At 32.1% G+C, this 15,911-nt stretch overlaps 1 protein-coding gene across 1 annotated transcript in view; it reads left to right on the top strand.

Annotated features, from left to right (window-relative positions):
• The window catches only part of LRRIQ3 (leucine rich repeats and IQ motif containing 3), a 147,083-nt gene that overhangs the window by 1,747 nt on the left and 129,425 nt on the right, over nucleotides 1-15,911 (top strand). Inside the window, exon 2 of the mRNA XM_088791203.1 lies at nucleotides 15,224-15,472. Coding sequence (XP_088647329.1) covers nucleotides 15,224-15,472 — 249 coding nt within the window. The remainder of the gene's footprint in view (nucleotides 1-15,223; nucleotides 15,473-15,911) is intronic.

The following is a 15,911-nucleotide window of genomic DNA, read 5'->3' as shown; positions in this document are numbered from 1 at the left end:
GGTCCCAATAAAAAAGAGGTCAATAGAGACTATATGCTCAGGGACTGTACATACTGATGAGGTAAAATCAACAATTACCCAAGTAAGAACATTTCAGGTAGTGTTAAAAACTGTGTGGAAACTAAAACAGGATGATGTAATCTAGGCTATCATACAAAATATTAAATACAGCATTTTTAGACCTGGCAAGGAGAGCCACAAAAACAGGTTTTATTTTTTCCTGATATGATTAGATTACTCCCATAAAATGTGCTGGAAATAAATATACCACATTATCAGGTATGACTTTTGGTTTTTCCTCTTTTTGGTTTTGTCAAATTTTTACTCATTAATTTTTAAATAAAAAATGAAAAAGAAATGCATGCTATATGAGTGGGAGTAAATTTCCTTGGTGGTTGATTGCAGGGGGTAAAAAATCTAGAGGTTTTATTTCAGTTTATGTTTAATATAGTCAAACACTGTGATTCTTTAAACAGTCATAAGCTACAGCAACCAAAATAAAATGTGCCAATATAGCTAAATAGTAAACCCATTATTCTGTACAAGTAAAACAAAATGGAAGTAATATGTTTTATACCTTAGATTCCACATTTTAAAAGGGACATCAGACAAAATGAACTATAATTTGTTGAAAAATGATATTGTGTGGAAGCATTTGGGCTTTTTTTCTATGGGAGGATAATAGAGAGTATCTGAAGAAGTGCCATAAAGAAAAGTGAGATACATTTTTGAAAATTAAGGTATACTTTATATACCATTAACCTCACTTACTGTAAGTGAACAATTTAATAATTTTTTTAGTAAGTTTACTGAGTTGTGCAACAGTCACCACAGTCCAGGTGAAGAATATTGCCATCGCCCAATTAGGACCTTGTGCCCATTTACAGTCAATGCCAGTTATGTTGCTTTTATTACTGTAGGCAGAACTACAGCTGTTGTGTGGAAGTTGTAAAGAAGCACATTAATTTTTTTTCTTCACTTTCAACTTTTATTTTTCCTTCTTCATAAGAAGAAACTGAAGCCAATGAAGAGGATCGTGGATTAGGGACCATGAAGCTCGCGGTGCATGGCTTAGTTCATGCTAGGGCTTTGATCATTTCCATTTTTTGTGCTTCATCTCCGTTTAACCACTGTTCCTCCTCCTACTTTTCCTGAAATGTAAAGCAAAAATCTGTTTTCACTGTTCCCTGTATTTGAATTTATTTACTTAGCTAGCTTGTTTACAACGTATTTCTTCACTATTATTTTCCTACTGTACCCTGTACCCTGTTGAAGGAACATTCACCTCCTCTCACCTTTCTGGAGGGAAAAGGAAAACTTTCTTGCCTTGAATTTCTATTTTATTTTCTCTTAGTTTTTTTTTTTTTTTTAAATTTTACTTTTTAGAGAAGTTTTAGGTTCACAGTATAATTGAGAAAATAGCGTACAGATTTCCAATATACACCTAGCCCCACACATCCATATCCTCCCCTCCCCCATGGTCAATATCTGCTACCAGAGTGGTGCATTTGTTATTACAATTGATGAACTTACAGTATACTCACTCAAAGTCCATAGTTTACCTTAGGATTCACTCTTGGTGTTGTACTCTCTATGGGTTTGGATGAAGTTTAATGACATGTATGCATCATTATAGTGTTAGGATAGTTTTACTGACCTCAAAATCCACTGTGGTCTGTCTCTTCATCCCCTCACCCCATCCCCAAACCTGGCAACCACTGATCTTTTTACTGTCTCCATAGTTTTTCTAGAAATCATATAGTTGGTATTCTATAGTATGCAGCCTTTTCATATTGGCTTCTTTCACTTAGTAATATGCATTTAAGTTTACACCATGTCTTTTCATTGCTTGATAACTAATTTCATTTTTAGTGATAAGTCATATTCCACTGTCTGGATGTACCACAATTTATTCATTCACTGACTGAAGGGCAACTTGGTTGCTCCCAGGTTTTGGCAATTATGAATAAAGATACTATAAACATCCATGTGCAGGTTTTGTGTGGAAATAAATATCCAACTCCTTTGGGTAAGTACCAGGGAGTGCAATTACTGGATCTTATGGTAAGAGTATGTTTAGTTTTATGAGAAACTGCCAAACGGTCTTCCAAAGTGTTTGTACCACTTTGCGTTCCTACCAGCAATGAGTAGGAATGGCTCTGCATGCTCTGTAGCATTTGGTGGTGTCAATGTTCAGAATTTTGACCATTCTAATATGTGTGCAGTTACTAGATCAGTGTTACTTTAATATGCATTTCCCAGATGATATATGATCAGGAGCAACTTTCATACACTTATTTGCCACTTGTGTATCTTCTTTGGTGAAGGATCTGTGAAGGTCTTTGGCCCATTTTTAAATCTTGTTTATTTTCTTACTGTTGCGTTTTAAGAGTTCTTTGTATATTTTGGATCACAGTCCTTTATCAGATGAGTCTTTTGAAAATGTTTTCTCTCAGTATTTGACTTGTCTTCTCATTCATTTGGCATTACCTTTTGTGGAGCATACATCTTTAATTTTAATGAAGTCCAGGTTATAAAATATTTCTTTCATGAATTGCGCTTTTGATGTCGTATGTAAAAGTCATTGCCATACCTAAGGTCATCCAGGTTTTCTTCTATGTTATCTTCTATGAGTTTTCTATTTAGCTCATAGATCACTTTTGAATTAATTTTTCTGAAGGTAAAAAAACAAGTTTTTTCACCTTCCCTGTACAACTGTCTGATAAAATTGGATATTTTTTATGAAGTTACTGCTTTAAGAATATAGGAAATACTAAAGATGACAGTGTTCAAAACTATTCATTTGGCTTCAGCTTCTTCTTATGAAGAAGGAAAAATAAAAGTTGAAAGTGAAGAAAAATTAATGTGCTTCTTTACGACTTCCACACAACAGCTGTAGTTATGCCTACAGTGTCTAGATTCATTTTCTTGCATGTAGATATCTAGTTGTTTCTAGTAGCACCATTTGAAAAACAATCTTTTCTCCGCTATATTACTTTTGTTCCTTTGTCGAAGATCAGTTGACTATATTTATGTCTGTCTATTATTACTGAGCTCTCTATTCTTTCCCATTGATCTGTCTTTCTATTCTTTTGAAAACACTACACTGTCTTTACTACTATAGCTTTATAATAAATCTTGAAGTTGTGTAGTATAATTCCTCCAATTTTGTTGTCTCCTTCAATATTGTGCTAGATATTGTGGGTCTTTTTTGCTTTGCACATAAACTTTAGAATTGGTTTGTTGATATTGGTAAAATAATTTGCTGAGATATTATGTTATATAGTATTGCATTGAAAGATCAAGGGGGAAAAAATTGACCTCTTTACAATATTGAGTCTTCCTAACTCTCCATTTATTTAGTTCTTTGATTTGCTCATCAGCATTTTGCTGTTTTTCTCCTTTGGATCTTGTACATATTTCATTACATTTATGCCTAAATATTTTATTTTGGGAGGAGTTAGTGTAAATGATATTGTGTTTTTCATTTCAAATTCCACTTGATTGTTGCTGGCATATAGATTAGTGATGGACTTGTGTATTAACCTTGAACCTGCAATCTTGCTATAATCACTTATTAGTTCTGGGAATTTTTTTTATTGATTCTTCTGGACTTTATGCGTAGATAATCATGTCATCTGTGAACAAAGACAGTTTCATTTTTAATTCCTAATCTGTACACTTTTATTTCCTTTTCTTGTTTTATTCCATTAGCTAGAATTTCCAATACGATGTTGAAAAGCAATAGTAAGATGATACATCCTTGCCTTGAACTTCATCTTTGTGGGAAAACTTCTAGTTTCTCTTCATTAAGTATGATGTTAGCTGTAGACTTGTGGTAGATATTTTTTATCAAGTTGAAGAGCTTCTCATCTATTCCTAGTATACTGAGAGTTTTTATCATGAATGGGCATGGGATTTTGTCAAATCCCATGCCCATTCAGGATATATATCTATTAATATGTATCTATTAATATGATCATGTGGTTTCTTCTTTTTTTTTAGCTGTTGAAATGACGAATTACATTAATTGGTTTTTGAATGTTCAACCAGCCTTGTGTACACGGGATAAATCCCACTTGGTGGTAGATGTATGATTAATTTGACAATTAATTTTGCAAACTTGTTACAGTGATGTTGCTAACCATTTTTGATATCAGAGGTATTATTCATTATGAGTTTATACTAACTGGTGAGTTAGCCAACTTTACTATTTGGAAGTGCCGAAAAGGCTGCATGAAAAACTGAGATGAAAACGACCTGAACTTTCCTTCAACAGTTCATGGCTCTTGCATCACAACAATGTACCAGCTCACATGGCACTGTCTATGGGGGAGTTTTTAGCCAGTAAACAAATAACTGTTGGAACACCCTCCCTACTTACCTGATCTTGCACCGAGTGACTTCTTTCTTTACCTGAAGATAAAGGAAATATTGAAAGGAAGACATTTTGCTGACATTCAGGACATCAAGTGTAATACAATGACAGCTCTGATGGCACTCCAGGAAAAGAGTCCCGAAATTGCTTTGAAGGGTGGACTAGGTACAGGCATCAGTGCATAGCTTCCCAAGGGGAGTACTTGGAAGGTGACTATAGTGATATTCAGCAATGAGGTATGTAGCACTTTTTCTAGGATGAGTTCGCAAACTAATTGTCAAACCTTGTATATTGTTAGATTTGATTTACTAATTTTTTTTTCAGGACTTCTGCATCTGTTTTCACGAGAAATAGTGTTCTCTTTTCTTGTAATGTTTTTGTCTGGCCTTAGTATAAGGTAATGCTGGCTTCATCAGATGAGTTAGGAAGTATTCCTTTTGCTTCCATCCTCTGAAATAAACTGTAGAGAATTGGTATAATTTCTTCCTTAAATTTTGGTAGAATTCTCCAGTGAACACATCTAGGTCTGGTACTTTCTATTTTGGAAGGTTATTAGTTACTGATACAATTTCTTTCATAGATATACACCCATTAAAATTGTCTGTTTATTCTTGTACAAATTCTGGTGATTGTGTCTTTTAAGGAATTGGTCCCTTTCATCTAGGTTATCAAATTTGTGTACATGGAGTTGTTCATAGAATTTCTTCGTTATCCTTCTGATGTCCATGGGATTTGTAGTATCGTCTCCTCTTCAATTTGTTTTTTCTCTCTTTTTTCTTTTCCTGGCTAGAGACTTACCAATTTTATTGATCTTTTCAAAGAACAAACTTGGTTTATGGATTTTTCTTTTTTATTTCTTATTTTTAATTTCATTGATTTTTGCTCTGATTATTTCTTTTCTTCTGCTTACTTTTAAATTGATTTAATCTTCCTTTTCTAGTTTCCTAAGGTGGGGCTTTAGATTATGGCTTTTAGATATTTCTTCATTTGTAATATGCCTTTAATGCTGTAAATTTTCCTCCACACACTGCTTTTGTTGCATCCCAGACATTTTGACAAGTTGTATTTTAATTTTTATTTAGTTTACATATTTAAAACTTCTCTTGAGATCCTGTTTGGTACATGTATTATTTAGAAATGCGTTGTTTAATTTCCATATTTTTTGGGGATTTTCCAGATATCTTTCTGTTATTGATATTTAGTTTAATTTCACTGTGATTTGAGGCAGACGTTTTATGATTTCTATTGTATTAATTTTGTTAAGGTGGTCCAGAATTTGGTGTTTCTTGGTGAATGTTTTATGGCCCAGAATTTGGTGTACCTTGGCAAATATTTCTCACAAGCTTTTGATGACTGTACATGTTATTGCGTTAAATAATCAGTAGATTTCAATTATATCTACTTGATTTATGGTTTTGTTGAGTTCAACTTTTTCCTGACTGATTTTCTCCTTTCTGGACCTGTCCATTTTTGATGCAGAGGTGTTGAAAAGTCTCCAACTGTGATAGTGGTGTAATCTGTTTATTTTTGCAGTTCTATCAGTTTTGCTTCATATAATTTCACGCTCTTTTGTTAGGTGCATAAACTTTATTGATTGTTATTTCTTCTTGGAACAATGACCTTGTTATCATTATGTAAAGCCCTTCTTTGTCCTGCATAATTTTCCTTGCTCTAAAGTATGCTCTATCTGAAGTTAATATATCTATGCTGGGTTTTTTTGTGGGTTTTTTTTGACTAATATTAATATATTTTTCTTCATCCCTTTATTTCAATCTTTGTATCTTTATGTTTAAAGTGAGTTTCTTATAGACAACATATAGTTGTGTCTTTTTTATTTTTATTTTTTGTCTCCTTTAACGGTAACTTTTATTGGCGCATTGAGACATTGATGTTCATAATGAGTATTGACATATTTGGAATAATAGCTGTCATGTTTGTTACTGTTTTCTATTTGCTTCCAGTTTTCTTTGTCAACTGCTTTTGTCTTGCAGTCTTTTTCTGCGTTTTCTGGTTTTAGTTGAACAGTTTATATGATTTCATTTTATCTCCTTTCTTAGTATATTGATTATAGTTCTTACTTTTTATTTTTTAGTGGGTTGCCCTAGTGTTTATAATACACGTTTACAACTAATTTTGTTTTATTTTTAAATAACACTATATTCCTTCCCAGGTAGTGTAACTACCTTAAAAATAACAAAATAAACCTAATTCCTCTCTTCCATCCCTTTTATAATTGCTATCTTTAATTTCACTCATATATAAGTATTCATATATATGTAAATATATGTGTTATGTACATAAGCATAGATAATTGCATACCTTGTTTGCTATTTGTATTTTGACAGACTATCTGGTAAATCAATTAAGAATAAGAAAAATAAAATATTTTTCTTTTACTTACACTTATTTCTTTCCCAGTAATCTTTATGTAGGTCTGAGTTTTTCAACTATCTTTTATTCCTTTTCTCTAAAGAATGTCTTTTAACATTTCTGCATGGCAGATCTACTGACAACAAATTCCCTCAATGTTTATTTGTCTGAGAGTCTTTATTTCTCCATCAGTATGAAGGGTTTCACAGGATACAGAATTCTAGGTGGTGGGTTTTTTGTTTTGTTTTTGAATCTCAACACTAAGTTTTTTACTCTACCTTCTTCCTGCTTGCATGGTTTTCTAGGAGAAGTCAGATGTTATTCTTCTCTTTGTTCCTCTGTAGGCAAGGTGTTTTGTTTTTGTTTTTTACCCCGGCTTCTTTTCATGAATTTATTTTTATCTTTTATGTTCTGTATCTTAGTTTTTTTGTAGATTATTTCAAATGGACTGTCCACGTAGCAAAATCATGGTATACTTGTCCCATTATTAGCATGAGATTTTTTTTTTCCAGGGGTTAAGGAGGGCAGTTGATGAAGAATATAAATTAAGAAAGTAAGTATATTGTTTATTACTTTTAATAGAAGTATACTAATGATCCAACTTTATGCAAAATCTGTTTTATGAATGCTAATCACTATGTTGTTTAGCCTAGAAAAAACAGATACATGCTGCGATAAATATTTCTTATTAACAGGTTGTGATTTCCATGCAGATGTTTTTCTGGGTGTTTTGAGTACTTTTCATTTTTTTATATCTATCTTCTGGCTCATTACCCTTTAGTTGTTTTGTTTTTTTTTTTTAGGTTTGTGGTTTTACAGTCTACAAATATGGAATAAAAATAAAAGCTGAAAACTGGTGTTTTCAAAAAAAAGCTTTTTTTAAAAACTACATAAATATACAGCTTTCTGAATTTTAGAAAGTGAATACATTTAAAGGGGAAGAATAAGATGTCTTTGATAACAAGTGAATCTAGACTTCTTGTTCCAAATACTTTTTTATGTCATTTGAAAGCACACAGAATTTACCATGAAAATGTTATGTTTCAAAGAATAAATCTTATTTATATTAACTTATAAACCCACTAGATTTTCTTTTCACTTGCCAGAAGATATATAATGTTCTAACTGTTCTACTGGAATCTCTCTCCTTAGTTTTTAAAGTACATTTTGTCGGTGATGTAAAATCATGGCAAGATTTTATTCAAACAGGATTTACTCAACAAATCTGTTGGCCAAATAAAAAAGTATTTTAAAAATATAATTGCTGTGTTTATGATGGGCTTAAATATATTGCAGACATTCTAAATTAAAACAGATATAAAATATTACTAATTATAATTCTTACAGAAAGATTTTTGAAATAATAAAACTTTATTTTTCTCCTTTTTTCATGATTTTATTTTATCAGAATCTTAGCAGCTTTTGTGATAATTCTAGAGTGTAGGGTACAGAATGTCATTTATTTAATAATTTCATAACTAATGCTTACAAAATAAGTTACTGCAATATAGACCATCAAACCTAATACTGTATTTTAATATACTTTACAGTAAGATTTTTTACTTAATAAGGTATCTGTATTCATAAGTATCTAAAATTACAGTGAATGAGTGTGGTGTCTAGAGGTCATTGACATAGCAAAGTATTTCTTTGAAAATTCGTTTTAAATATTTGATATATATCCTTTTGAAAAGAAATAAATACGTAGTATAAAGATTATTTACTTTTCAATATTTTAGTTATTTATTAATTATAACCTCATATAGTTTGCCTTCATGTTTTTGCCACTAATTTTTTTAAATGTAAAATGTTGGGAATAAGGATGAGACTTATAATTGATGTACATTGTATTTTATAGTGACATGGTTTTCACAGTGTGATTAAAAATGTATGATAATTTTGAAATTAGTACTTTAGTTGACATAAGCTAATGAAAGGTTTACTGACAATGATAGTGATTTCTTTTTAACTACAGAACTTCTTTGAAACTGTAATTGGAGCTGTGATGCTTTCTCTAATGTATGCTGTACTTAACACTAAATTTGCCTTTTGGGCATTATATTATTTGAACTTGATAATATACACATTTGTATGTACATTTCACAAAGTATTTGTAAAATTATCAAATTCTGAAAGGAACAGAAGTGCCTGGAATCTTCTTTAATGGTCATATTTAAAATTGATAGCGATTGGTAAACAGACTTTTAAGTAGGTAGAGGAGGAAATATAAATTGCAATGATTTTTAGCTTCCCTTGGTGGGCAGTACAATCATCTGGCCCCATAGCTGCAGAAATGAAATTCAGTAGGTATGACGTAGGGCCTGGGAATTTGTGTGATTCCAGTTATTCTGATGTGCAATAAAGAATGAGAAACAAAATAAATGTTGCATGAGTCAGTGTAAAACAAAATATGAAAAATTTCTACTTATCCAAAATGATTGGGATATCTGACAAACTATTTAATTGAATAGTCTGAATAACTGACCAAACATACATTATATTCTGAGAGTAGAACACCAGTTCTTAAAGAAATAGAAAAATGGTGTACTATATTTATTCCTATACTTACTGATCACATGTTAGTCTTTCCTTTGGCTAGTTATAACTTTCTATCATATAATAATGTTCTATTCAGGAATTTAAAAAAAAAGTAGTATGATTGTTTATGTACTGGCAAATAAATGCTGTTGGTGGAGGTGAATATTAATGCAATAGAGAGCATAAATATAAATTAGTCTAGTATATGAGAAAGGCTGGTTTGATTTTAAGACTGTGTAATTTATTTTAGAATTCATATCATAGCAACTGAAAAATTGAGAATGGTTTAAAAATTAAAATACATGAAACAAAAAAATGTTAACATGAACCAAAAAATATGTTTGTAGGATCCTGGGATGAGATTCAGTATTTAAATGTGAAGTTCGTTCTGAATGACCTGACAGATAAGGAAGAAATGTATACTTTGGAATAAGATTTCTTATGGTACGATAAAAAGAACACAGAGAGTGTTTGGAGTTGGTTGCTTTTTATCATAAAAGTCCTTTGTATGATCTGGTTAAAATAAAGTACTTAATATGTATAGAATCTGTAGATATTTATAGAGACTTCTGGGATGAGATAATAACAAAATTTGTCCCCACCTTCAAATATTTCATAATATAATCAAGGATTATTATTTTTTGCAAATTTATTTACTGAAAATATATTCATTACTGATTTACTTTTTTCCTCTTTCTTTGGACTTAATTTGCTCTTCTTTATCTTGTTTCCTAAGGTGGAAACTTAGAAAATTGATTTGAGATGTTTCCTGTGTATGAATTCAATGCTCACAATTTCCCTTTAAGTACTGCTTTCACGGCATCCCACATACTTTGAAAAGGTGTATTTTTATTTAGTTCAAAATAGTTTTAAATTTCTCTTGTGATTTCTTCTTTGACCCATATGTCATTTAGAAGTATGTTGTTTAATCTTAATATATTAAGGGATTTTCCAGGTCTTCTATTATTGATAGCTAGTTTAATTCCACTGTGGCCTGAAACAGACGTTGTATGCTATCCATTCTTGTAAATTTGTTAAGGTGTCTTTTATGACCCAGAATGTGGTCTGTCTTGGTGAATATTCCATGAGAGCTTGAGAAGAATGTGTAATCTGTTGTTGGATGAAGTAATAAATAGATGCCTGTTATCTAGTTGAATAATGGTGCTGTGAGCTTCAACTATTTTCGTAGTGATTTTCAGCCTGCTGGATCTATTGTATTCTAAAAGTGCTGAAGCCTCCAACTATGATCCTGGACACATCTAGTTTTCCTTTCTAATTATGCCAGTACTGCCTCAGGTATTTTGATGCTGGTTTTAGGAACTTGCAGATATGAGGATTGTTATGCCTTCTTGTAGAATTGTCCCTTTATCATTATGTACTGCCCCTCTTTGTCCTCATTATTTTCCTTGCTCTGAAGTCTGTCCTGTATGAAGTATTATAGCTTCAGCAGCTTTCTTTTTATTAGTGTTAGCCTGGTATATTTTTCTTCATTACTTTACTTTTTCACTTATGTTTTTAAATGAAGAATTAATATTTTAATTAACCAAAGCAATATACAGATTTAATGCAATCCTCATCAAAATCCCAATGGCATTTTTTAAAGAAATAGAACAAAAAAATCATCAGATTTGTTTGGAACCACAAAAGACCCCGAATAGCCAAAGCAATCTTAAGAAAAAAAGAAAAAGAAAAAACAATGCTGGAGGTATTACACTCCCTGACTTTAGCTTGTACTACAGGGAAACAATAATCAAAACAGCATGGTATTGGCAGAAAAACAGACACATAGACCAATGGAATAGAATTGAGAACCCAGAAATAAAACCACATAAATATGGACAGATAATTTTTGACAAAGAAGCTAAAAACATACAATGGAGAAAAGACAGCCTCTTTAATAAATGGTGCTGGGAGAATTGGAAAGCCACGTGCAAAAGAATGAAACTGGACTGCTATCTGTCACCATGTACCAAAATTAATTCAAAATGGATCAAAGACTTAAGCATAAGACCTGACACCATAAACTGCATAGAAGAAAACATAGGTACTAAACTTATGGACCTTGGGTTCAAAGAGTGTTTTATGAATTTGACTCCAAAGGCAAGGGAAGTAAAAGCTAAAATAACTGAATGGGTCTATGTCAAACTTAAAAGCTTCTGCACAGCAAAAGAAACCATCGACAACATAAGAGGCCACCAACTGAATGGGAGAAGATTTTTGCAAACAGTGCCTCTGATAAGGGGCTAATATCCAAAATATACAAGGAACTCACGCAACTCAACAACAAAAAAACAAACAACCCAATTGAAAAATGGGCAGAGGACCTGAAGAGACATTTCTCCAAAGAGGACATACAAATGGCAAATAGACATATGTAAAAATGCTCAACATCACTAATCATCAGAGAAATGCAAATAAAAACCACAATGAGATATCACCTCACCCCAGTTAGAATGGCTGTCATCAACAAGACAAATAGTAACAAGTGTTGGAGAGGTTGTGGAGAAAAAAGAACCCTCATACACTGTTGGTGGGAATGCAGACTAGTGCAGCCGCTATGGAAGGCAGTGTGGAGGTTCCTCAAAAAATTAAGAATAGAATTACCATATGACCCAGCAATCCCTCTCCTGTGTGTCTACCCCAAAAAACTGAAAACATTTATACATAAAGACAAGTATGCTCCAGTGTTCACTGCAGCTTTATTTACGGTGGCCAAGACATGGAAACAACCAAAATGTCCTTCGATAGATGAATGGATAAAGAAGTTGTGGTATATATACACAAAGAAATACTATTGGGCAGTAAGAAAAGGTGAAATAGGACCATTTGTGACAACATGGATGGCTCTTGAGATTATAATGCTAAGTGAAATAAGTCAGACAGAAAAAGCAGAGAACCATATGATTTCACTGATGTGTGGTATAAAAACCAAAAACAACAAAGGAACAAGACAAACAAATGAGAAACAAAAACTCAGACATAGACAATGGTTTAGTGGTTACCAGGTTACCAGAGGGTAAGGGAGGAGGGGGGTGGTAGATGAGGGTAAAGGGGATCACATATATGGTGATGGAAGGAGAACTGACTCTGGGTGGTGAACACACAATGTGATTTATAGATGATGTAATACAGAATTGTACACCTGAAATCTATGTAACTTTACTAACAATTGTCACCCCAATAAGCTTTAATTAAAAAAAATTATTCACATACCATAAAAGTCACCCTTTTCAAGTGTCAATGCAGTGAAAAATATTTTAAAACAAAAACAATAACTTGTTTGTTTATCAGTACTTTTTCGTGTTACTGTGCTCTGTGATATCAGTTTTAAGGCATTAAGAGTAATCCATTGACTGTGTTGCAATATTTTATTTAGTTAAAACTCTCCTTGAAGACGTTTAGGATGAATCATGTTTTTGCTATTATATACAATACTTAACGAATGTCTGTTAGCATTACCTTTTTTCATATCCATCAATTATTTTACATTTATATTGTGGTATAAGTGACATATTAATTACAGGTATACAACATAATGATTCAATAGTTGTATATATTGCAAAATGATCACCACAAAACATCTAACTAACATTTGTCACCACATATAGTTACAAAATTGTTTTTTCTTGTGAGGAGAACTTTTAAGATCTACTCTGTTAAAAACTTTCTAATATGCAGTACAGTATTATTAACTATAATCACCATGCTGTACATTACATACCCATGATTTACTTATTTTATATCTAGGTATTTGTACCTTTTGAATATCTTCACTCATTTTGCCTGCTACCACCCCTTCCTCTGGCAACCACCAATCTATTTTTTTTGTTTTGTTTGTATCTATGAGTTCATTTTTGTTGTGTTTTCTTGTTTGTTTATTTGTTTTTTTGATATGTATTTATGCACCAAAGAAGTGTGAAATACATAGTCAGCTTCAGCTTTATATGAAGAAATGGGATCTCTGCTATTCCACGTTGATGTGTGTTGGTCATTCAGAGGTTTTGTTTTGAGTTTATGAGCTAAATAATTTAACTTTTGATAAGGCATTAAGATTGGATCACTGGTAACAATTGTACCACACTAACACAATATGTTGATAGGGGGAAACTGTGAAATAGGGTATGAGGGAATATATGTGAACTCTATGAACTTTCCTCTCAATTTTTCTGTAAATCTAAAACAGTATCTAGTAATTAAATAAAAAAATCACTTGACTATAAAAAAGGAATAGAAAAAAACACACGTTTGTTTTGTATATGACTGTCACTTTGCAGATTTCTCGCAGAATTGTTTTTTACTTTAAAAATTGGATTCTATAGCTAAAACTTTTTATCACCTCTTGTCCGTCTTGAATCATTTTTTTCTTGTACCTTAGATATGGTCTTTCATAAGTTCTTGTTATAAACTGGAATTACCCTACATTTAGGTCACTTTGGAAAAGTAGGTGTTTCAAAGGAGACCCTGAAGAAAGACTTCTTAAGAGCTTTTCTAAATAAGGAGTTCAAATGATGGATGCATTTAGACATTGTCCTTCATTTCAGTAGCTACAGAGCTTGATGAGTTTGTAAGCGTTTATTCATATCTATTTATTCCATATCTGGCTCTTCATATTTGGAAGACTGGTTTACTTACAGTTTAGGCTAGTCTTTGTCAATGTGTCCATGGATTGCAGGGGTGTCCAAACTGCGGCCCGCGGGCCAACTGCGGCCTGCAATCCATTTTTTATTGGCCCACAGCAAATTCCAAAAATATATTTAGTTTACTTAAATAAACCCGGTGAGGCAATACGTACTTCACCTCGAGTGAGTGGCCCGACTGCTTGTGTATTTTACCGCATATGACCCTTGGAGAAAAACGTTGAAAAAAGTTTGGACACCGCTGAGTCCTAGAGGCATGCAAAATTACAAATTCCTTGGCCAGCAGCCCAGAGACTCTGATGACATAGATATGATATGGGGACCAGGAAATGCGCCTGTTGATGCATTCCTTAGGTGATATTTAGAGTTTGAAGATTATAGTTGTAGGCCTTGGCCAGGACATAAAAAGTAGCCAGTCTTTTTAAAGAGTGCAAAGGTTTATCTGGATGTTCACATTAATTCTCATTTCCCCCATATGGTAGAAATAGAAATGGGGAAGGTGGTTAATCTTACCAAACGCGCTCAGATAGGCCACTGGAGCTTTTGTATTCTCTTTTAAACTATCACTGAGTGACTGCCTTCTATGAAAGCTGAAATTAACCACAGTAAGAGAAATTTCATATATATGACAAATACTATATAAAATTATGCAAAACAGCTCTGATGCAAAAGTTTTAGACAAACTTAATCAGTCAAGTTTTGAAGCTATTAGAATTCTAGATCTTAATTGCCTAATTGAATTGAACATAAATATAGTGTGATTGCAAATTATCTCTTCAGGAAATAAATATTTATAACAGTTGAAGCCCTGTATTGCACCTTCATTTCATTTAGCTGCATTTTTTAGCCTCTCCCACAAAAGATTCCCTTTTCCTGACTTGGGAATTCATCATTCAATGTATTTCTTTGTTCAGCAGTATTTTTTTGAGCAAAATTATTATAGAAAGTATGGTACGGTATAGTTTTCTTTGTGTTTTTTTTCAGTTGTCTTGCCAAGAGGCGATGTTTATATTGCAACTCTTTCACTGAATTCCATCCTCAAAGTATTCTAGGAAAAAGGAGGTTTTTCATTTACTGATTTAGTTTATTGGTGAGGGCAATGATACATTTTGAGATGTAAATCTTAGTAGTCATTTAAGATGCTTTGAGATAGAAGGTTTTATGGGAATTCTTTTTTTTTTTTTTAAATTACTTTTCTACCCATTTTTCTTACTATCTATTAGCAAATATTTTTATTTACATATAGAATTAGTTTTGGAAGTTGAAAAAGCTTTGATAGCAGTTTACCATTTTTTTCTAGATGTTTCATGGAACCATCACAGAAGAGCTAACCAGTCATGAAGAATGGAGTCACTATAATGCAAACATTATAGAAGATCAGAAAGATTTTGTTTTTGTGAAGTTCAGTGGTCTTCATTTAAAATCTATGGAAAATTTGCAATCTTGTATCTCTCTTAGAGTATGCATCTTCTCAAACAATTTTATTACAGATATTCATGCACTTCAAAATTGTATAAAATTAATCAAACTTGATCTCCATGGAAATCAGGTAAGCAACAGCCATTTCAGATATTTCCATATAAATTAAATTACATTTAATAAGCATTTATGTTATCTATCCACAATATTTCTCCCTTATAGTCTTTTGTATAATATGAACAAACATTTAAACATAAATAAAAATATGAAATGTATAAATACAACATTTAAAATATAAGCAAACTTTTAAATTAAAAGTGTGTGATTTGTTTTATTTTACTTCTTAAATCATTAGTCTAGGTTAGGAATACTTCTTGACTCCTTAATTCTGTTTTGATGACACATAACTGACATATAACATCATTTTAATTTCAGGTATACAATGTAATGATGCGATATTTGTGCGTATTGTGAAATGAACACCCCAGTATCCTACTTAACATTTGTCACCACATAGTTACAAATCAGTTCTGTAGTTACAGTATTTTCTTTCATTTGGTTAGTTGCCC

The sequence above is a fragment of the Rhinolophus sinicus genome, chromosome 14 (assembly GCF_057876585.1).
Source record: "Rhinolophus sinicus isolate RSI-liver-muscle chromosome 14, RSI-T2T, whole genome shotgun sequence".
NCBI classification, from domain to species: domain Eukaryota; kingdom Metazoa; phylum Chordata; class Mammalia; order Chiroptera; family Rhinolophidae; genus Rhinolophus; species Rhinolophus sinicus.
Note: the sequence above shows the minus strand (reverse complement) of the source record. Positions and strands in the feature narration are given on the sequence as shown.